This window comes from Brassica rapa, chromosome A03 (assembly GCF_000309985.2).
Source record: "Brassica rapa cultivar Chiifu-401-42 chromosome A03, CAAS_Brap_v3.01, whole genome shotgun sequence".
Classification (NCBI taxonomy): domain Eukaryota; kingdom Viridiplantae; phylum Streptophyta; class Magnoliopsida; order Brassicales; family Brassicaceae; genus Brassica; species Brassica rapa.
Window position 1 is genome coordinate 25,286,069 of NC_024797.2, and position 23,421 is coordinate 25,309,489.

At 32.3% G+C, this 23,421-nt stretch overlaps 3 protein-coding genes across 4 annotated transcripts in view; 1 reads left to right on the plus strand and 2 right to left on the minus strand.

The window, feature by feature from the left end:
• Positions 1-23,421, plus strand: part of LOC103861069 (potassium transporter 9) — a 645,946-nt gene that overhangs the window by 338,765 nt on the left and 283,760 nt on the right. The gene's annotated exons all lie outside the window — the stretch shown is intronic.
• LOC103861230 (lysine-specific demethylase JMJ25) lies at positions 720-5,069 on the minus strand. 2 transcript variants are annotated; one of them, XM_009138942.3, is made up of 11 exons: positions 4,193-5,069; positions 3,973-4,106; positions 3,602-3,707; positions 3,318-3,487; positions 2,578-3,214; positions 2,169-2,498; positions 1,679-2,095; positions 1,529-1,601; positions 1,365-1,450; positions 1,153-1,272; positions 720-1,084 (listed from the first exon to the last, which is right to left on the minus strand). In XM_009138942.3, the coding sequence occupies exons 1-11, from the start codon at positions 4,775-4,777 to the stop codon at positions 992-994; spliced, it is 2,751 nt and encodes a 916-aa protein (XP_009137190.1). In that variant the 5' UTR covers positions 4,778-5,069; the 3' UTR covers positions 720-991. The 2 variants fall into 2 exon arrangements, with proteins under 2 accessions (XP_009137190.1, XP_009137189.1); XM_009138941.3 differs by having other exon boundaries at positions 2,578-3,220.
• Positions 9,233-21,794, minus strand: LOC103861231 (transcription factor MYB102). Its single transcript, XM_009138943.3, has 3 exons — positions 20,954-21,794; positions 20,736-20,865; positions 9,233-20,613 (listed from the first exon to the last, which is right to left on the minus strand). Exons 1-3 carry the CDS (start codon positions 21,084-21,086, stop codon positions 19,830-19,832), a joined length of 1,047 nt encoding a protein of 348 aa, XP_009137191.1. The 5' UTR covers positions 21,087-21,794; the 3' UTR covers positions 9,233-19,829.

A 23,421-nucleotide genomic window follows, 5' to 3' on the forward strand; every position in this document is an offset into this window, starting at 1 on the left:
AAGTACTGCATTGTTACTAAAAGTTAAAGGGTTTTGTTTGTTAAAGAAATAATCAAGGAATTTTCTTACATCTATTTTAGTTGGGAAGTTTTATTACTGACAAATATCAGTTTTGAGCCAACAATATTGAAACCAACTAGGAAATTAAACTTCCAAATAACGGTAATTGGTAAACATACATAACTCGCTGAATGAGTTAACTTCTCAAGATTTGCAAAGATGAATCGCCGCAGTCTTTTCAAACCATTTTAGAATCCGACGGTAGAAAGAACCCAACTCTTGCTGATTGGAAACATTTTATCCAGCGACTCGGTCCAACCGTGTGAAAGAAAACCGTTATATTTTAAATAAAAAGTGTTTATTTATTCCTCACTATACTTTCCTCTCAAGTACCAATTTGAACTCAGAAAAAAATTGACACTTCGAATACTTTTCAAAACCAGCAAGGAATTCAAATAACGTACGTTTATAGTAAAACAAAGTATTTACGTAGACCATCGTGAATCTTACTCGCTGAGCGACTTATCTTATCAAGGTTATTCAAGACAAATGTGTATACTTTACTACAAGTTGCTGGTAATTTTATTATGAGCCATGTTTATAGAGAAGGGAATCGAGCTGCTGATATGTTGACTCAATTAGGATATAAGTTTCAGGCAGCCCCCAGACAAAGTCCTACCGATTATGTATGAAGAGGCACAAGGTAAGATTGTTCTTAGAAGAAGAAAAAATGAATCTAAACGAGTAAACTTTTGTAACATACGTAAATTGCGAGTTTAACATCAATGATTCTTTATTATTCATCACCTAACAACAATCTGAATGCTAAATCAATTGCTTCTCTTTTGTTCTTTGTTTGTTTATTTCAATATATCTCTTTACATTCTGCTAGTCCTTGAAACTATAACTCAACAGCTAGAATCTTTCCTCCAAGAATGCTGTAGTAGTTCTCAATCGTCAATAATCAAAGATATGGTACCTCTAGTTCTAATTATAACCTCGATGCAGCGGTTGAGTCTGCAGATGTGAGCTCTCGGATCTCCTTTATGGCTTCGCTGACTTTATAGATTGCCATTTTCTTCACCTGGATGAAGCAGCAATACATATACATAAAACAACACTCCTTTTCTATATTCAATCTTGGGTACTTACCTCAATCTTGTTTGCTTTCGTTTTGACGCTCTGAGGAAGTTGACTAAGCTCGTCCACTAGTTTGATAGATTCAGCAACGTGCTCAGGTGAGAGAAAATTCAGGACTGCATTCACACAAGACTAGCAAACATATTCCAGAGTTATGTCAATAATAGTAATAACTTTGTGATTATAAACAATGTAAGAGCGTGTTGAGTGCTTAAAAAAAATACCTTGTTCTTTCTATTTTGGTATGGACATCCAGCAGGGACGATGACTGCTTCTCCAACACATTGATCAAAACTCCACGGTTCAACGTCTGAAGAAACAGAATAAGCGTTAAAATAATAACGAAATGGTAAGATTAATAAACAAAAGAATGAAGAATGATACTTACCAAACTCTTCCTTAAGCCTTGCTTTGTGATACTCATCAAGATAGTAACTCTGCTCAAGTAATGGATGACTCACCTGCAATAATAAATATGGAAACAGATCAATGATTGTTTTCTTGTAATAGTGTTTAAACTATCAAACCCAAAACTCACTTGTGTTTTGGTGGAATCCATGGGTACTAGCTCCAGACAGTGGTTCTTAATATACTCAAGAAGTTTAGAAACATCTTGAACCTGGAATACATCCCATTTGGCACCGCAGGAGTTGCTAAGGCTTCCTTCTTCTTCAAAAGAGTCATTGCAACTTTCTCTTTCCTCTACCTTAAACTCACTACTGCCTAAACGGTGTTGTGAAGATTCTGAGTCAGAACTGGAAGAGTCATCCGACCAATCCCCCTGAGCATATGAAGCGTTAATCCTATCTTGTTTCTTTCCCTTACCAACTCTGCTCTCCTTCCCCTTTTCTGAGTTTTTAGATCTTACTTTCCCAATATTTTGCATTAGCTTTCTTATTCTGCAAATCTGTTTTGTTGACACTACTGTTTCAGTGGCATGCAACAAGATATCAACCTGCAGAACAAATCAAAAGCTTGAGAAAAATACAAAAGTCAAAGAAAACGTAGCTGACTACAGTTTTACTTACCATGTCACAAGCTTCAAAACCCAGCTTCTTCACATAATCAGGCTTTGCATATTCTTCACCACTCCTGTAAGATATACTGAGGCATGGACCTAGGTTGGGTGCTTGGATAACATCAGGTAAGCCAGCAACTATATTTAGTATACCACGCTTTGGATCCATGTAATAAGGAATTGGTAAAATTCTCAGTATTTCAGCAAAATGATTTGCGAACTGTTCTTCAAACAAAGAAGACGAAAGCCATCCATCTAGCTTCAGCCTCTCTTGACAAGTATTAGTCTCAGCCTCTCCTCTCAAAGACCCCAAAAAAACTTGTTTCACCCCAATGTCTACCTGCCATTGAATAAAAAACATAACAAGTTAAAGACCAAAAGGGTATTAAAAACCCATCAAGAGAACACAAGTCACTAACCTCAAACCAATCCGCGCAATCAGTTGTATTACTGGTTTTGCTATTGCTCTTTTTAAGATAGCTACAAAACAAGGCTATTGGATCCCAGTTCAGGCTTGAACCTCGCTTTAACACACTACGAACTATAACAGGTTGCCCTTTGCTCCAGTGCGTCTGAAAGTGTTCGAGATTGTTTTGTTGAAAATCCATCACTGTGGGGTAGTATAAAAAGTTATCAGATGCGTCTCCTCTTCTCCTGGAAGCTTCTTTCAAACGGCTTTTACTACTACTACTACTACTAGATGGTTTTTCACTTCCAAGACAAAAAGGACAACCCAAGCGTTTATCTACAGTTTCAGGCAACTCATAGCAACTGACTATTTCCTCTGCACTGGTCTCTAACTTGCTTGTCAACTCCAGAGAGAATAGACTTCTCAAAGAAAGGTTATTGCTGCACCTTTTCACCTCTTCACGCTTCCAATCTACCAGAGCTTTCTTTAGAGATTGCTTACAAGATTCTACACCGTTCGAGCACTTGACTAATCCAACCTTTTTCGATAAGCTCCTTTGATTACAGTCTTGATCAGAACTCAGCCTGAGAATAGAGGAGCTGCGTGTGCACATCTTTTCCGAATCCACAACGGCAGAGTCATGACTACTGCAACTAGGACATATATTAGAGGAATATGTCAGAAAAAAAACTCAAACAGATTACATAATATGACTTAACAGTAAAGAGAACAAGGGAAAAGAGTGAGTACCAGAGCTCTTGTTCATCAGAGGTTAAGTCAGAGCTATGGATCTGCGTTTCTGTTAGATTCACCTCTACTTTGTCTTCAGCGTTGAGTTGTTTTAATACAGGAAGAAGCAGGCACACAGCATAATGTAGATGCAAAACCCTGTCAATATCACTTCTTACTTTCCGAGAATCCTGCAACATGTAGTATACAAGTAAACAACTTTGTGTTACAAAATATCTAAAGAAAGAAACAAAAAAAAAGTCATGTAAAAGTCTTTAGGCTGAAGAACTATCAGATAGTCAGACCTTACATTCAGTGACTCCAGATATAGTGGCTGAGCAAGCCTTGCACCTACATGTTCCACAGCATACAGGGCATTTTTTCCCAACTTCTTCTTTTGATCCCTTGTTCCTAGTTCATTCCAAAGCCCAAAATGAATAAGATGACTGCTTCTAGAAAATTAGAAAGAGTATCTAACATTAGATCCTAACATTTTACCATAGGTGAAATGTTCCTAGGTCCACAAAACTTATTGAATCTAGTGGGATTACTTCTTATTATAACTATTCTCTGATGGAACTACTAATCCAGATGCTGATTATATACTCTAATGATAGAGACCAGTGCTTTCTGTAAACAAGATAAGCAAGAGAGCAAACATAATAACACAAGATACCTTTTCTCAATACAATCTACACAAAAGAACTCTCTTCCACAACTCAGACAGCTAATCAAATCCTCAAATCCTCTGGTTCCACACCAATGGCACCTCTTCTTGGCCTTAACCAACTTCCCCTTGAAAGGAACCACCTTTACAGAAACCACACAAAACCCACATTAAGAAACTAAAAGTGTACACACAAAGTATAAACCTTTAAGCTTTTTTTTTCCATTACCTGCATCTTCCCAATAGGTAAAGGCTCAATGTTCTTAGACCTGAACCTTCTCTTAGTCAAGGAAACAGGTTCTTCACCAACTTTAACATCACAAGGAGAAGGAGAAGACACATTGCTTGTAGTCGGAGAAGGTGGAGAGATAGCCATAATGCCATAAGGAAGAACCTTCGTTAACTCCTCCCCAACGAAATCACCAAACCGTTTATTAACACTAATCTTCTTCTTCTTCTTTGGTTTCTTCTTCTTCGTCTCAGCTTCTCTCTTCAACGCCATCCTTATCAAATCCAACTGCAAATCCCCTCTCTTCAACTTCATCTTCCTCACCGCTTCATCAACAGCCTCCGCTCTCTCCCTCTTCTTCTTCGATCTCCCCAGCCCCTCTCGCTCGATCTCCGACGCTTCGTCTCCTCTTCTTGATCTCGTCGACTCAGCGGCAGCCTTCTGCTTGCTTCGCTTCAGAGTAAGCTGCGAGGTGTGAGTCTCGCACATCTTCTTCCCTTCCAAAGCTCGTCTCTTGCACCTCCATTGCTTCCCGTCGGAGCGGTTGCAGCGAAACTCGTCGGGGACAGCCTCGTTCTCCGACATTCTCCCAATTAACCCACCAGAAATTGTCTGAATTCGGACAGTGATCTGAAACAAGAGAAGAAGAAGGAGCTTTGTAGTGAAAGAGACAGAGAAAAAGGAAGAGGCTTTATGGAGAAGAAGAAAGTGGCAGAATTGTAATTAAGAGAAGAAGCGAGAGTCTTGCTTTGGTAACGTAAGATCGCAAAGCTCGAGAGGATCTTTAGTTGTTCAGTTACCTCTTTCCCCCCCCCCCTCTGGTCTTTTTCTTCCTAATTTTTTTCTTTCTATTTTTCTTTCCAACCCTAATTTATTATCTTTTTTTATCTATTGGTTTAACTAAACAATAAAAAAATCTTTTGCTAGTGATTTTTGGTTTTCTACTGCATATGATTGAAGTTCTAATTTCAATAGTTTAAGTTTTATGCTGCATATAATTTTAATAGTTTAGTTTTGAGAAAAAGACTAAAATAGCACTAAACCAAGTTTTTGTTTCCAAAGTAGCACTCAAGACTAAAAGTCATAAAAATAGGTTTCATTAAAGAGGTAATATACACTTATACCCCTTGGGTTAGTTAATCCAAACCTTAGGGTTTAGAGTTAAGGGGTGGAGTTTTGGAATTAGGGTTTAAAATTTTATAAAAAATAAATTCTAAAATAAAAAATAAAAATTTTAAAAACAGTTTCAAAAAGTATTTTTAAATTATAAAAAGAAAATTTGAAAAAAAAAAAAAAAAATTTGAAAAAAAAATTATAAAAATTTCGAATCTGAAAACATATAATCAGAAACTATAAAAAAAAATTTCTTTTTTTCATTTTTTATTTTTATTTTATTTATTTTTATTTATTTTTGTTTGTTTATTTAATTTTAAACCAAGGGTATTATGGATATTTTACCCTTTAATGGATGTCATTTTTGTGACTTTCTCCTTTTAGTGCTATTTTTGAGACATAAACTTCAAAAGGTGGTATTATTGACAATTGCCCTTTAGTTTTAGTCATACATTAACTTTTAGTTGATTGCACACAGATTTATTAGTAAGCGAGAAAATATATTTAGTTTATAATATTCTGTAACGCATGTGATTTTTAAAATGTTTCAAAGAGTTATTTCATTTTATATTAAAGATTTTTTTCAGTATAGTAGTTATCATGAATCTTAGTGGGGCTTATTGGATTAGGGATTTCATAAAAATTTAGGTTTTTGTCAAATTAATGGGATCAAGCTTAGCATCTATTAATATTAAAGTTTACTTTTGAAAACAATAAATTTATTCAATATATTTATTAATAAAATTCAAGTATCATATTAAAAAATCTTACAGTTATTACTATTCAAAAATTATATAAACTAGGTCGTGGTCCGCGCTATGCACGGATTATTAGTTTATAAAATTTTAGAATTTATGATATTGTATGAATGTGTATAAGTCGATGACAAAAAAAAATCACTCACCCTTAATACAAATTGTATCTGTTGTAATTGTTATATGTTGTTGAGGGTTGTATTTCACATAGGATACTAAGTTGGTTGACCGCATATTGAGAGTTTATTTTGTTCTCTTGTCAAGTTTATCTATAATGTCAATGGTGTTTTAAAGTAGAAGTGTGTTCTTGGTGTTGAGGCGAACAATGCACATATAATTGTGAAATAAATAATTAGATTGTATTTAATTTAACTGGGTAAAGAACCCGTGCGGTATCGCACGGGAACTCATTTTATATAAACAAATAAATCATACTTTATTTTATTATTCTAAAGTTTACCATTATGAATAGTTCCAAAGATTTATCATAGTTGTAATAATTCATCTCTAACGAATACCAACTCTAATAGTTCCAATGGTTTATACATATATAATATTATAAAATAACTAAATTATCCAAAATTAGATTATCTAAATATTTTTAGCCAATTTAAATATTTTTTAAATGCATATAAAATAGATATAAAAATGAACTAAAAGATAACTCATTAACACTTTATGCCAATTTTAGGATAAAATATATATCCTGAGACATTTTGAGAATTCTTTATATACTTATGCAGTTTTTTTAAAAATAAAAAAAAAACTCAATATAATTTTATAAAAATTATGATAAAAACGCATGCTTATATTTTTCACACAATCTCTTAAAACTCAATATAATTTTTAACATAAAAAGATACATCTTATAAAAAGGCATCTCTTGCTTGCACCAAAGTTGTTGGATTTTTAATCGTAGTCCTTAAATTTTTTGGAATTTATTAATTTTTAAAATATAGTGAGGAAGTATATTAAAATAGGAAAATATAAAATAACTCTATTCATTTGGACTTTCTTGTTGAGTTCTTAGTGCTTATCTAAAACCGATGGGGCTGTACTTCATTGACATAAAGTAGTTGAAATTTTAGGGATGTGTTTTCTTAGGCTGTAAGTTGTGTCTTTTCATTTTTCTAAATGCAATGCTACTTAATAACTTTTAATTAGTTAAAATGTGTCTCATCATTCTAAATACGTGTCAAAAAAAAATCAGCATTTTTTTTTGCTATTATATATAGATAAGTTTTCATATTAGTAATTTATGATAAATTGTTAATACATCTTTTACAGAAATATTAGTTCGAAATAAGTAGTCATATTATTAAAATAATTATTATCACACTTTTTACAATTTAAGCATCTTTTACAAAGAATCTATTTTAATTTTATGAAAGGATGTTGACAATTTAAATATAGACGACTTGTGTAGAGATAAAATTTAACAAATTGAGACTCTTACAAATTTTTGGGGGTTTTCAATCATTTAGAAAAGCATTGTTATGTTTATGTAAATAATTTGTCGAGTCATAGAGAAAAAATAAAAATATGTTAATTGGCGTCTCTTCTTCTTCTTTTCTTCTGTTCTACGTAAGAGTTTTTTTCCTATGGTAATTTTGTTTTTTTTTATCGAAAAAACTATGGTTAATTTCGTTTCTCATAACTATTATCATCTCTATTTTTGTCTGGAGTATTTGTTGTCAGTTACTAAATTTTCTCTTTTCAACACTGCCATGGTTAATATGAGAGATTATCTGCGTAAACGTGCACATGATCTCCATCCAGTGTTCAAAATTCATAACACAATTAGAAATTGTGCCTACAATATTCAACTAAACATATATACATTTCCTCTTAAATGCCAGACCCCATTATTCGATCGTGAAAAGTACCAAGATGCCATTGTTATCCCATTCTGATGATCACTCTCTCCTTCCCTATCTTCATCTCCGGCTTTGATGGGGTTAAAGGAAGTGCCACCATTGTCGTCACCAGACACCACTACCACAGGAAAGGCGTGCCATCGAAAGCCACCATTATTGGTCTTATTGGAGTTACGTAATGGATTCGAGAGATGGAGACTTGGAGGAGCGACGAGCAACCGGAGGCACTATGTTCATCACAGGGTAAGATGCTCCATAACTCTCTTCTTTCTTTCTCTACTTCTCAAAAGCATTAAAAACCCCAGTAAAAAATCACCGTATGGATTACAATTATATATCTACAGGTCAATAATGAGGCTTTGAGTTCGACTGAAGAGAGAAGAAGAAGGACGTTACGTAGTGCATTCGAGAGATGAAAACCTGGAGAAGTGACAAGCAACCGAAGCCGCCAAATACATTTTCTTCATTTCTCTAATTCTCGAAAAGCCTTAAAAAACGAGTTATAAAACTCACCGTATTGATTCCAATTTTCAAAAGATAGAAAATTAGATGGGTGAAGCATATAGACGCAGAGAAGGAATAACAGCTATATGAATAGAGAAAAGAAAATAAATAAAAATTTATGCTGTAAAAATTTCAATATATAAGATCTTGAAAAAGTATGTTGTTTGAAAAAGAGACTCTTCAAAGGAAAGGGTTGCGAGAAGACGTAAAACATTTCGTGACTCTTCACTGAAAATTAGTTTATTTTTTATAAAAATACACAACTTTTATAATGAAAAAATACAACTCTTAAATTAATAGATTTTAATTTTTTATGAAAACACAGACCTTTTGGATTTTTAAAATCTATTTGAATAGTCACAACTCTTCGATCTTAATGGTCGCATTATCCCAATAGTCACAACTTTTCACTTTTTAAAATATACTTATAAATAGTTACAATTTTTAGACAATTTTTAGAGAAGACACAACTTTACAACATAAAACTTTTAGAAAAGACAGAATCCTTTACACATCTTTTTCAAAAAACACAACCTTTCAACATAAGGAGTTCTTATTTATAAAAGAAGTTGTGAACATTAAATAAAGAATTTTTTTTTGTTGACACATTAAATAAGGAGTTATCGACCATTTCAATTCTTCCTTTATCAACCATTGCAACTCTTCATGCATGCACTCCATACATCAGTTATTCTTTTTATACATGCACTCCATTAGCGTTACATTCTTTGTTAACATCATTAAATGTGGGGTGTGGTATGATCAGAGAAAAATATATATCCAAAAACAAATAGAGAAAAAGACTAAAATAGCACTAAATCAAGTTTTTGTTCCCAAATTAGCACTTAAGGCCAAAAGACACAAAAATAGTACTCAAGAGGTGGGGTTTAGGGTTTAGAATTTAGAGTTTAGGGTTTAGAGTTTAGGTTTTAGGGTTTAGAGTTGAGAAGTGAGGTTTTGGGGATAAGATTTCAAATTTTGAAAATTAAAAAAATTTAAATTTTTCAAAAGATAAAATGCTATTTTGGTCATTTTAGTTTTTGAATCCTATTTTTGTGATATAAACTTAGAAATGTGCTATTTTGGAGATTTGCCCAAACAAATATATATGGATATATAAGAAATCAATTCTTAAATTATTTTTAAAATGATGGGAAGACATGTCCCTTTAAAAAATAACCATTCATTCCAAACAGTTAACATATAAATAAAACTAAAACTACTTACATACTTCTTAGAATACGCCTATATAAATAATAATACTGTAATATTAAGAAAAAATATATCAAAACAGATAAAACAACAGAAAATAAAAACACCATTTTTGTTTCTATTTATTGCCTTTGTTATAGTGTTTGCTTGACATGAGGGAGATGACTGGTATTTAAAGAACTTTGTGTCACAGACACATATGATCATTGGAACACACGATATCTTGCTCTTTTGATGTTACGCAAAAGAAGCACTTGGTATGTGCGGTTTAGTAACGCGTGGATCAATATAAATATCGTGTTGTAGAAAATAAAATAGAAATCACAAGACGATACGACGTTGCTTTCTTAAGTCGTTAACATTAATCTCTGAAAACCGTATACTAGTCGTAGTTCTTAATTTCTGAAACACATGAAGAAATATGAAGATGCGTGTAAAGATGACTCCACCATTATGAAATCGTCTATTCAATTATAAATTTCTTCCAGTGTATTTAATGGTAGTAACCAGAGATCTAAATATATTAAAAACAAAAAGAAAATAATAAAAGAAAACAACCAGCGTTGGAGTCAACGTCAGCCAGAAATCAAAAGAAAATTGTTAAACAGTCGCTTGGAAATAGCCGATTGAGAGCGAAGAGATGAGTAATGGTGAGAGTGAAATTATGATGATACGTTGGTGCAAATTTTTTGTGAACAACACAATTATATAGAGTTCAAAAGACATAAGAGGGAAATGATACAACTTTATAACGAAAAGATACAACCGTAACCGTAAACGGTTATAAACGAAAAGATACTACAAACAGGTATGAATAAACTTATAATGAAAAGACGCAACCCTATGAATTAATTGGGATTGCTATTATTAGTAGATAAGTTTGTTTGCTATATTTTTTTTTTATATATTTTCAACATATTTTAATATAAATTTAGAACCAGCATATTACATAGCTTTGATTGTTTCATCTAGAATTATTAGCTAATTCATCCACCAAAGTCAGCCAATTTCTAGGGACATAACAAAAGGAAAATTCATAAGATTTGGAGCTTTCCATTATATCTTGTAATATGGAGACTCTGTGGTATGGACCTTTGGGATGGTTGTTTGACCGGTATATTGTTGCAACACATATATGATTGGTTTGCAATCACTGATGAAAGCAACTTTTTTAAAATTTAGCATCCTCATTTGCTTGACTGCCATTCGCAATGCCTCTGCTTTTGGTTTTAGTGATGTGTTTGTAGCTCTGATTGAGGATGATCTTTCACAATGTGATCTCTTTTCTACTGGAAGACTATTGGTACGCATTTTCCATATTCTTCATCTTATGAAGAAATTTAGATAATCTCTTTTATCCTTCTTCAGACTCAACAACACATGGTTCCGCGTTCTATAGCATATTATCTTTATATAATTATAAGTTGACGCTTGTTACGACTATAGTTTAACAAAATATTCAATTTTTATTTCTCCCCGTCATCAAAGTCACCAAAATATTCATATTATTTACAAATATTTTGGTCGAAAAAAAATTAAAAACTTATAAATTTTTGAAATTATTTGTGCCAAAATCAAATATATAGAATATATAATTTTTTATTGTTGACTCAAGTATACAATTATCAATCGTTTTCCTCACTCCGTCTTTTTGCTTATAATACCCTTTCTTTAGTCTCTACCAGACCAGAGCTTGACACATCACCTTCACAATTATCTGTTGGAACAGCCAGTAAGTTTGCGATTCATCATTTAATTCCTTTCCTTCTTCGTCTCTTGCTTCTTCACCAACTTAGACAAAGCTGCAGGTTCTGTAAGAATCATACCCAAATATGTGAGAAACATATTTATTCAAACAATTTTGTAGATTGTTTGTAGCACAATTGCTTCAGAATTTTTTTGTGTGTGAGGTAGAATGACAATGCCATAGTTAATGTATGCGAATAACAGCAGTTACAAAATGATGATTGTCTTGCATTCCCTTTAACCGAATCTTAAACTAACTAAAACAGATGTGCCCCAAACTAACCAAATCTTTTTAACGAATATTTACACATGCAAACTGAACTCATGCATGACACATGAGACTGTTAAGTGTTGTTGCTGATTTCATAGAAATTACATGAAGTTTACTATTAGAGATTTAACAGAAATAGAAAAGTTTTGGTGCCTAAAGTGACTGAGATAGACCATAGACTTATTAAATGAACATCAACTGGAAAAAGGCACTTAATGAAAATAAATCTTGAATGTCTTATTAAAAAACCTTAAGAAGGAACTTAGCAACACATGTGATAGGTATACAAATAGAGCTCTAGAGATAATATGCTAACAATTATTGCACATGCGGGTAGCACAGTTAAAAGCTCACCCGAAGGTTTCTATGGTCTCTCACCAGATGGCACTGGAGGATACTATTAGATGTCCCACATCGGACACATATGTGATCCTTGGGTATTATATAAGTGTGTGGGCAATCCTCTACTCTTGAGCTAGCTTTTGGGTGTGAGTTAGGCCCATCACTAATATGGTATCAGAGCCCATGGTGAATGCCCATCATATGATTTTCCACATAAACAGTTTCCTACCTATGTAGCATGTACAAGTGGCCCATATTGCTGTGGTATGTTCGAGATGTTGGGCTTGGGCTGTTTCCTAAGGACCATTTCCCACCCACATCTCGAGAGGGGCTATTAGATGTCCCACATCGGACACATATGTGATCCTTGGGCATTATATAAGTGTGTGGGCAATCCTCTACTCTTGAGCTAGCTTTTGGGTGTGAGTTAGGCCCATCATTAATAGATACAAACCTGGTTAACGTGTAAGACTCGACTGTTGGAACACATATACTATCGTGAGGATTTGATAATATGCTCTAGAGGTTTAAAATTATGTAAACTCGAAAAAAAACGATGTTACTTACTCTTGGTTTTGAGCTAGAGTGGAGCTAGAGCCAAACTGTGGATACTTCAAGATTGTCCAGTCAAATACATGTCAAACTGAAAACCTGCAAATATATAACGTTAGACAAAATTTGGTTAGTTTTTATAAAAAACAATCTTCAAGCATAAGCTACTGGAATGTGAGAATATGGAGTTTCTGTGAGGCATTTTATCAAACACGTAGCATGCTATGAATATACATATTCCATAAAAAGGAAAGACGGCTTACAAAGATAACATGTTTTGCTCGGATTTGATTACTCTTCCTCAGCCACTCTGAACTGCTAGTGCTTTTATATTAAGCTTAATCCTGAAATGCACATTTTTAATCAACTAAACAAACAGCTTCATGAAAATATTTGTAATTCAAGTGAATGATCTCGTGAATAATGTTTTTCTAAGTTCAAACTAAACAAACTGATACTGAAGAAGGAAACCCACTTGACTCCAATAATGTTTTCCAGGCTATTGAATGATCTCGTGAATGCCTTTTCGAACATACGACTCAACTTAATCGCTGCATGTATTTTGAAAATAATCTACAACATGGAATAGACACGGGTGTAAGTAAAAGTAATATACTTTAGATATACCCACAACTGAAGCTGATTCAATTGTGAATTTTTGATAGGCTGCAATTTTCAGATAGATCACATCTTTACAGATCTCACCCTGTCAAATCCAATAATAAAATAGATGAAATGGAGTATATATAAAATCAAATACCGGTGATGTCTTACAACGCCGATGATGGATGATTGAACTGAGCGTCAGAAAGGCGGCAAATTTCCTAAGCTTTTCTGACCAGAAGCTTGTTGTTAGAGAGATCATGCTTTCTAACTATGCCGGCTTTTATAGAATTGGTGAGGGGAAGCCAAATAGTTGACGGTTTTATGCTTTGGGGAAGAAATTAATGGTAGCAGTAAGTGTTAACGGGGATATTGGCTGTGATAAACGACTCCATATAGTAACGGGTGATTTCTGAGAGGAGGAAGGTTGAAGGACTATGAGCGGCTGAGGTTAGAGTCAAGAGACTATAGAGCTTTTTTGAATGAATATTTTTGCTGTTAAGTCCAGAGTTGGAAAGATAAGCAGAAACCTTTGCAAATGGATTGTTATCTTGACGGGTTTGAATGGTTCGGGGCCCGTCAGTTAAACATCCGCGATGACCTGGCAACTTGATTGGTGAGGAATATTTTGTTCTAAGTGACACCCCTTAGAAGCTCCAAAAATAACTCCTTTTATATAGTAGTGATTTTGTTTACATATAAACACTAAAATTATATGAATTTACAGTTATTACTATTAAAATTTGATTTAATTTTACATGGCTTGTAGTTTTGTTTGTAATGGCTTTTGTTGGGCCTTTAGTGCGATTTTAGAAGTCGTAGTATTTTTAGGCCTGTTTGCAGGGCATTTTCAAAATATTATAATGCTAAATTCTTTCTGCACGGCCTACTTTGTTGGCATGTCAGCTTTTGATCGGAAACTTTTAGAATAATGGAAAAAAATCGATGGTCTTGCCCTTGTACTTGGATTATTGTCCATGTATTGACGACATCAAACACCAACTTTGTGAGTTTCCATCACTTCCAAACAAAACAACAAGATGAACTTAGAAAATGGATATATGTGGATTGGAAGAATATTCCTACTTACACGTATAATAATGTTCTTTTAATAACCATTGTTGAGAATAATAACTTTTTAGAACAATAAATTCACCAGCCGACTATTATCAAACATATTTTTATAAATTAAAAGTTAGACCGGTTAAAGATATATTCGGACGGTTATAAAATTCTCCGTGATCTGAAAAGTTTTTAGCAGTTTTGGAGTTGTTATAGGAAAAATATAGTTCATGTTAACAGTTATGTTGCAGCTGGCTAGACGAAAGTGAAAACAAACATCGACGAAAAATTTAATAAGCATTGGACAGAGGCTTACATATTTTATTGGTGATTTAGCATTAATTGATGGTTTGTATAATTTAAATATCAAGCATTCATAATCTAGTAAGGAATAGGAGAAAATACCGGCATAAACTTTTAACTGAAACAGAATTAAGAAAAACCACTTTTTAAAACTTTTCTAGTTAAGTTATAACTAAAGTCTTGACATTAACCTATAAATAAGTGACAAGTCATGATATAAGGACACACAAAGTCACATTACTTAGTTTTCGATCATACTTCTAATGTAGTTCAATAGGTACTTTTAACAAACTCAATGTAACATTGCTTAAACCAAGTACCAAAAACATAACGCTATGCGTGCAAAGGACACATCTCTACTATAGAGGTGCTTATCTTAAATTTTGAAATTGACTTTATCCGGACATTTTATACCCTGTGGACGGCTGGGACTTTTTATCCATGTATGACTAAAGTGGTCTTACAGATTTTTTTTTACAAAGTTTTCTAAATTGAGCTTTTGTTGTTTTGCTTTTCTAGAAGAAAATCATTTTCAAAAAAAAACTTATTAATAATATGGGCCAGCCGTGATTGGATAATGCCTTTTATTTGACTTTAAAAATCCAGTTCACAAAAAGTATGTGTTAGCATTTTTACAGATATTAATAGCTTCAAAATATATTTATATATATCCTTCTATTTAACAAATTACTAATTTAAGTATACTTAATTCCAATATTGATTACTTTGGACAAAGGCCAAAATTAGGCATTCCTTTATCTGAATCATTATTTTAAAAATAGTATGATGTCATTGTTCGTATAAACAAGGCCTTCCAAATTTATTTAGTATATATCAGCCTTTCTACTCTTTAGTATTGTCTGTAATATTTCATTGTTTTACTATAATGTTCTGTAATATCCTTTTTCTTTTTTCTTCTTTGTCAAAAAAATATCCTTTTTCTTTGTATAATAATGGTGGGGGAAAGTGGATAACCCATTCTGATGTATAAATGACGTACGGATTACGTGGCCATCGACCTTTTATAACTACAATATGTGATTATAGAAGCTTCTGGTCGTACGGACGACAAAAGTTTACTATCAAAGTCCAATAGTCAATTTTTTGGCGACAATATTTCAAATGTTCTTTATAAAGACTACTTCAAATGTTCGCGCTTAATTTAAAATAGCTTTGGGGAAATTTGAAATAGGACCATATGGATGATGCACATCAAAGAGTCAAAACCGATTAAATTAGGCGACACTATTTTCTTGAAGTTTTAAAATCTTCTATGGAATATATATCTTCTTAAAAAAATGAACATCTACATCACAAATTCAAATCTATATTATTAAAAACGAAGTACTAAAATAAAATACTCCTTAAATTTTTAACTTATTTACAATGACATGCTATTAAATTTATTAATTAATCCATCTTTTAAATTTTTTTGTCTTTTTCTGTTTAATTAATGCATTTCTAAAATTAAATTCTAACTCAAGTTTTATGACAACAATGATTAATAAACCTAGCTTTTAATATTCTTTGTCTTTTCTTATTATTATTTTTTTATCATCAATTTATACAGACTCATACTGACTCTATAAACTTCTTATTTTATTATATAAGTGTTTTTAGAAATAAATAATAACCTAGATTTAAATACTTAATGAACAACATTGTTTTAAAAGCTATATAATTGTATTTTTATTATTTATTAGTAATAACTAAATAAAATTCATATAAAAATAATCATATACATAATATATATATATATATTAACATATAAATAATAGTCCAATGTTAATTCAGTATGTTAATGTTGAAAAGTATAAAATATATAGCACCATATATTTTAAATAGTATATACAACAATTTAACTATACACTATCATACAAATTTGATCCATAATAAAATAAAAATACATTTTTATGAATATACATATCATATTCTAAAAATATGGATGATACAATTTGATGGTTTACAAGATAAAATAAAATTACTCAATAAAAAATAAAAAATTATTGTTAGAAATATTATATTAAACAATTATTTAAAAGGGTAAATTTGAAAATATATATCATCAGTTATAGAAATAAATATTTATTTATAAAAACGTAAAACTAAACACTCACGCGAGTGTGCAGATCAAGCTCTGATTTGACTTATATATTGAAAACGATTAAATTAGGCGAACTATTGCTTTAAATTTTTTCATCTTATGTGGAATATATCTCTTTCAATAACGAACAACAACATCACAAACTCAAATTCGACTTACATACTACGAAACATATATCTAATAGTTACCTATAAAACTTAGTAGAAAAACTAGATATTGAACTTAGGAGGGAGTTAAATTAGGTTACCTCTATGAACCTCCAAATTTGACCACAATCTTTTGTATGTTTATGATCAAGTGGTACATATTATTAAACACAACACGGATTGTATGCGAGAGAAAACACGGGTTGTTGTTTGTCATGAACATAGACACACACACAAACGAAAACAAACGGGAGCATGTAAAACAAGGTTTACCTTTTTGTTATGGGTCTGAAATTCATACACGCAACCGCCCAAATTCATTTTATAATTATTGGTAGACTTTCTGATTCTTTGTTTCGAAGTCAATAGATAAATATTGCAGGTTTTTTCTCCCAATTTATAATTTGAACCTTTTACAAAAAATGATTTTTGGGGGATTCATACCCCACAACCTTGTTTAGTAAAAACTTAAAAGATGCAAAAAGAAAAAAGAGTTAGCATTGAACATAAGAATAGGTTATGAATTACAATGTTTTATTTATTGGGTTTTAAATATTTTGCAGAGAACTAATAAACTTTATCATATTATAAAGCTATATTCGAAAATATTTCTTTAACCCCTACCTTTTAGATTAATTATGTATATTTTACCCGCATACACACAAAAACATACTGACTCTGCTTTATTTTTTTTTTTTCCCAACGATATTATTATAAACGGGCCAAGCCCAGGGACAAAGCCCACCAAATCAACAACAACAAAAAAAGAAAAAGCCCAAAACAAACGGGCCGCTAACAAACTACGGGCTTAAAGCCCAACAAAACAGAAACCCTAGCAGACGGGTGCCGCCACTGACACGGCCACGCAAACTCTGCAGCTTCACCGGATCCCACCGGACCTAGAACCACATCGCGAACTCTTAACCTTCCGATCCACGGAGAACTTTCACCGACCGAATCGAAATCTTATCCGCCGCATACCACTTCATCATTCTCGCTTCTTCTAACGGAGAGCATCAATCGATTTTGATCGAGATCTCATCCTTAACCCAAACGAAGCCGCCATACTAGAACCATCTTCAGACTGTCAGAGAGCTCATCAAACATCGAGATCTCATCTGACCACCAAGCACACAAGAAAAGTGAAATGAAACCCAAATCTCTAGAACCACCGTCTCCATCTTTCGGGACACCCCGAGCCGACTACAACGACTCCTGCAGAGCCAACCCACCAAACGCCTTCATGGACAAAGGCCACAGATGCCGGCGACGCAGAGCTAAGAGAGCCTCCACCTCCCGGGAACAAGATCCGACGACAGCAGAGCTATATAAGCCTCTACCTCCCAGAAAACCAAGCTAAAAGGAGAAAAAACGCTCCCTACCTCTCAAAACCAAACACATCAAACAGAGCAAAGAAATCAACACGGTAGAGAAAACACAACGCCGGACCGACGGTGACTGTGGAAGCCCCTCCGTCGGCCGGAAAACCAGATCTCTCTCTTCTCTCTCTTTATCGCTAAGTTGCTGATCACTGACTCTGCTTTATAAACTACAAAGTGTCAGTGATCAGAAAATCATTTTCTCTAAATGGAGAACGCAACCGCCGAAAAAGTCATCGTCTAATATACAGCAATAAATAGTTGACAGAGAGACGGCAGACATGTAAACCTTTTACAAGGTCCATTGAAAAACAATACACATGACAAAGAAAAAAAATCATGTCACAATCACAGCACTTATTCGATCACAAAGTGTTATGTCCACTCCAGGAGTCTAAAATTAACAGCTCACCCAAAAATCATCGTTCGACACGTAACAAACGGGACCTACATATCTATTATTGAGTCCACGTGTACTCGTCTTAAATGGTGTTTGATACATACACTTGTAAAGCGATTACAAAAACTTAGCCGTGATTTCAATTATATGTAGGCTTTCTTTTTTTTAGTTAACATGCCAATTCATCGACATTCATCGACACGTGTCCTCGATCCACTAGTTACTTTAGTAGTCCCGTGGAACAATAGTCATGACTCCATTAACTTCCGCACGTATGGTAGCTTCTACTCCGTCCGCCTTTAATTGATTCATATTCTAGAGAAAACATTTGTTTAAAAAAAAAAATATTTTATATTTTCAATGTAATTTTTGTCAATTAATAATGTCAAAACATTAATTGCATTTTTAAAAATCTTATTAGTTTAAAAATATAAAAAATATAAAATTATAAAAAAACTATACATTTATAGCTAAGTTTTAATATGTTTTATTAAAAAGTGTGAAAATTCTAAAACATAGATTTTTTAGAAACGGAAGGAATATAATTTTTCTTTTTGAGAGAACTGTAGAAGCTCAAAAACTAAAGAAGTATACGTGCAGAAGTTAGTGGAAGCTTTTATAGTTCTATTTGTGTTTCCTAGTAAATATCAGTCTAGAGTTTTTTTCATGCGTGTCTTGTAGTCTTTTCAGTTATTCGTAGTCCCGCAGTTGTAGAGATGATATAAAATGAAATACCAATGTAGTTAATAATTAATTTAAAATATTTCTTAAGATTTTGCTGAGATGCATGTGGTTGGTCTTGTGATCATAAAAAGGAAATACGTATAAAATATACAGGTTATATGGTGAATCATTTGGACCTACAAGTTTGTTTGACTCATACGTTCCCATTAATACCTTTTGGAAACATGTCATAAGTCAATATGTAATTCTTAAATATTTTTCATGTCTATATCAGGAAATTTTAGCATCACATATCAATTATACATATCATTGAGTCAAATTTAATCTTGAGAGGAGAGAGTATATATATGTAAAAGTCAACCCGGCCAAATATAAATATTTAAATATAAAGTGGATATCAATAATGGAAACTCCATTACTAAAAATATATAGTAGTAATATAACCTCTAAAACATAAGTAAAAACAAGAAAACAAATGGTATTTTACATGTAAACAAATGAAAATACAGAAAAAGAAGTCTTAAAGTTACAAAAAAAAGCAAAATAAAAACGATCCAACAATGTATTTATTTTGGTTCTTGAATTTATATGATAACACCATTAGCGTCCAAGAAATCGGAAATATCAAACTTCATGAGATTATTGCAATAGCTTTCCATTTCATCCTCAGTGCTACAACTGCTACTGCTGATATAAGTGGTGGAGCGTGAGTTTAACGTAGTGGGGCTTGAGGATGGTGTGTTCAAGACCGAATTAGTGAAGTTGAAACTCTGATCTGAATGAGAAGGATCTAGTACAAAACTAGAGCTTTCGTAATCGTTAAATGTTGGAATATTGCAATCTTGGACCGACGCATTCGAGGTTGAAGCGAGAGTATGTTCTCCGAAACCATTGAACTGGTGGTCCATGTTACTAAACTGATATTCATTGGGGAATGGCGGCAAGCAAGACTGGAGTTCTTGATGGTCGGTTTGGTATTGATATACTCCTGTTTGGTTAACGTCATGATGATAAACCGTATGATTCTCATGGGTGATCGAGTCATGATCCACCACATTGTTTTGGTTTTGGTTTTGGTTTTGAGAGAAGAGAGAGGTAGCGAGCTTGAGTATTTCGGGGTAAACCAATGGATATTGTTGCTGCTGACGATTAGCATCCATCATGAGTGTTGACATGTTAACATGATGTGAAGAGGAATTGCATATAGATGATGCTAAGATGGTTGAGATGTCGAGGAGATCGAGTCGCGGACTGTGAGTCACTGGATCGATCCCCATTCTCAATAGCTTCTTTCTTATGTGTGTGTTCCAAAAGTTTTTGATCTCGTTATCAGTTCTTCCGGGCAAACGCGCCGCAATCGCAGACCATCTATAAAAATTAATAATAAAAATAAACATAAGAATCTTAAACTAGTTCAAACTTCAAAGTAAATATTGCCGGAGAAAAATAAGTTTTTTGGTAGAATAAAGAAAAGACATAGTTAAACTCACTTGTTTCCTAAGAAACTATGAAGCTTAATAATTGTTTCTTCTTCTTCGAAGGAGAATCTTCCTCGCTTTATATCTGGTCGGAGATAGTTAGTCCACCTTAATCGGCAACTCTTGCCACATCTCTGTAAACCTGATAAATAAGAGATGAAACAAAACGATTAAAAGTGGAACAAAATTATTACTAAAACATGATTTAAAGTGCAAATTAAGAGACATACCAGCATTTTTGGGGAGGGTTCTCCAGTTACCATATCCATGTTTCTGGATATACTCGATAAGCTTCTGGTCTTCCTCTGAAGTCCATGGCCCTTTCTTGAGTCCGTTCTTCTCGCAACAAGTTGATCGTCCCATTTGATGTTTTTGATGATTAATGATTAATCACAAGAAGTTGGTCAATCTGCTTTTATCAATTATGAGCTAATTTGAGAGTTTAAAGGAAATTATGAGAAAGAGAGAAACAAAGGTCGTATGGTACGTAATGGAAAGTACGAAGTATATATAGGCACTGAAGAAGAGGGGAAGTCAATATGGTTCGGTGCCGTCCTCGGTTTCACAATTAGTATACGTGTCCCTTTAATTTTTTTTTAAAAAAATCGAATAAATGTTGTGTTTATACTTATACCATGGTATCTGTTTATTATGTACATGCCTATTACTGGCTTGATGATTTCCTTTTGGAGTTTGAGTTTGTTTTTATGCTTACATATTAACTACAAAATTGAACAGGACGTATATAACTAACCGCACAGATGCAAAACCCATTTTTTTTAAAGGGATACCATTCACAAACTCGAACTCAAGAGAACACCACCGACCATTTTTCTGCTAAAAAATAGGATAGTGAAAGATACTTCTTGAAATTGTGTCATTGTTTCCTCGTGAGTACTGTTGAATTTACTAAACACTAGGTAATAACCCGCGCCTTGCGCGGGATGTGATTATTAGTTTCGTTATTTTTAATAAAAAAGGCAATAAATCTGTTTAATCTGGATATTAGTTAGGTTTTACGTTTTTTTTGTTTTTAATCTTCTAAAATATAACTATTATTTTAAATTAATATTCATTTTAGTTTATTCGGTTAAAACATTTGATTTTTAGGTTTTTTCGGATAAAAACCTAAAATTAATATTATATGTTTATTTTTATATTATGAAGTTTAGATAGTCGTCATGTCGAACCAATAGTTTCATATTATAGTTTTTAAACAGATAATAGTTTAAGAAAAAGAAAAGAAAATTATTAAGACAAATCATTTAACTACAATTTGGTCAATAGTGAAAGAAACATTAAGAAAAAATATTTCAACTTTCAAAAAAATTAGATACTTCAGCTGTGGTGAATACTTAGTTATAAGATGCTCACATCAAGGTGCACATGTATATTTATGTAAAAAGTATATAAAAATAGTTGAAAAATATATAAAGATATTGTTAATTAATATTAAATGATATTTTTGTTTAGAATAATACATGAAAGATAAAATTAAAATTTATTTAAAATAAAAAAGACCTTGACATTGGTCATTTTTTCATCAAAAGAAAATAAAATTACATTCGTAAATAGGGGTGGACACATATCAAGTATCTGGATATTTGAAAGCATTTTTGTCGATTCGATTTTTACCCACCTAGATATTCGGTGACTCGGATATCCGAAATGTTTTAGAATTTTAAAGAATATTCGATTTGATTGTAAATAAAATAAAATTTTAAAAATAATTTAATAATAACATTTATTACAAAAATAAAACATTATATAACCTTTTAATTCTAGTACCTAATATAATAAATTTATATTGTAAAACTGATATAAAGTATAATATATATAACATATATATATAATTCTTTTCATATATGTATATATATGCATATAACATATCAAATTAGATATATGTTCCTAAAAATATTGGTATTAGTGATTTGTTTCTTTTTGGATATTGTATTTTAGTATTTGATTTGTTTCGTAGAGTTTCAAATATCAAGATTTTTTGTTCAAATCAAAACGGATAACAAATCGAATCAAAATTTATGAATATTTTGCTCAATTTTATCCGTAAACAATAAAAATAATATATATATAGTTTAGCTTTTGATTCGTTATCTATTTTTATTCGAACCGAAAAATCTAGAGTTTTATTGGAACTATGTATGTGAGTTTTATATTAAAAAAATCATTAATATAATTATAGTGTGAACACATTTATGATTATAGTGTGAACGCGTTAGCATATTTATTATCAAATCATTGTGAAGCTGCCACGTGTCTATTATAATGTGAATGTATTTATTACAATGCTTCTCTTTTAATATATAAGGGATTTGCTGGAGCGGTGATCAACAGTTTGTTAAAAATTAATAAAAGTATCTTAATAAGCCTATAATAAGCTTTCTTGCTCTATTGAAACTTTGATAACTCTTAAAAGTAGCTGTACCGTTGAAAAATGCTGTTTTGTTAGTCCTATTCATCATGATCGTAATTTAGCAAAAAAAAAAATATTCATCATGATCATGAAACATATATATGATATGAGTCAAAGAACCTAAGATCATTTCTAAAGTAAAACAAGAGTAACCTTTATTCTCATCAATTTCTCAGCAATAATCATTGATAATTTTTTTTGGGTCAAATCATCGATAATCTTTAAAATGCTTACAACATCAACGAAGTAATGAAAAAGAAACGTAAC

Bases quoted from the DNA above. Each gene is read 5' to 3' on its own strand.
- LOC103861230 (XM_009138941.3), bottom strand. From the start codon at position 4,777: ATGTCGGAGAACGAGGCTGTCCCCGACGAGTTTCGCTGCAACCGCTCC. The intron at 3,488-3,601 runs GTCTGACTATCT...TACATGTTGCAG, and splicing joins CTGGAGTCACTGAATGTAAG to GATTCTCGGAAAGTAAGAAG. The intron at 1,602-1,678 runs GTGAGTTTTGGG...TTATTATTGCAG, and splicing joins TGGATTCCACCAAAACACAA to GTGAGTCATCCATTACTTGA.
- LOC103861231 (XM_009138943.3), bottom strand. From the start codon at position 21,086: ATGGGACGATCAACTTGTTGCGAGAAGAACGGACTCAAGAAAGGGCCA. The intron at 20,866-20,953 runs GTATGTCTCTTA...CTTATTTATCAG, and splicing joins AACCCTCCCCAAAAATGCTG to GTTTACAGAGATGTGGCAAG. The intron at 20,614-20,735 runs GTGAGTTTAACT...TAATTTTTATAG, and splicing joins CATAGTTTCTTAGGAAACAA to ATGGTCTGCGATTGCGGCGC.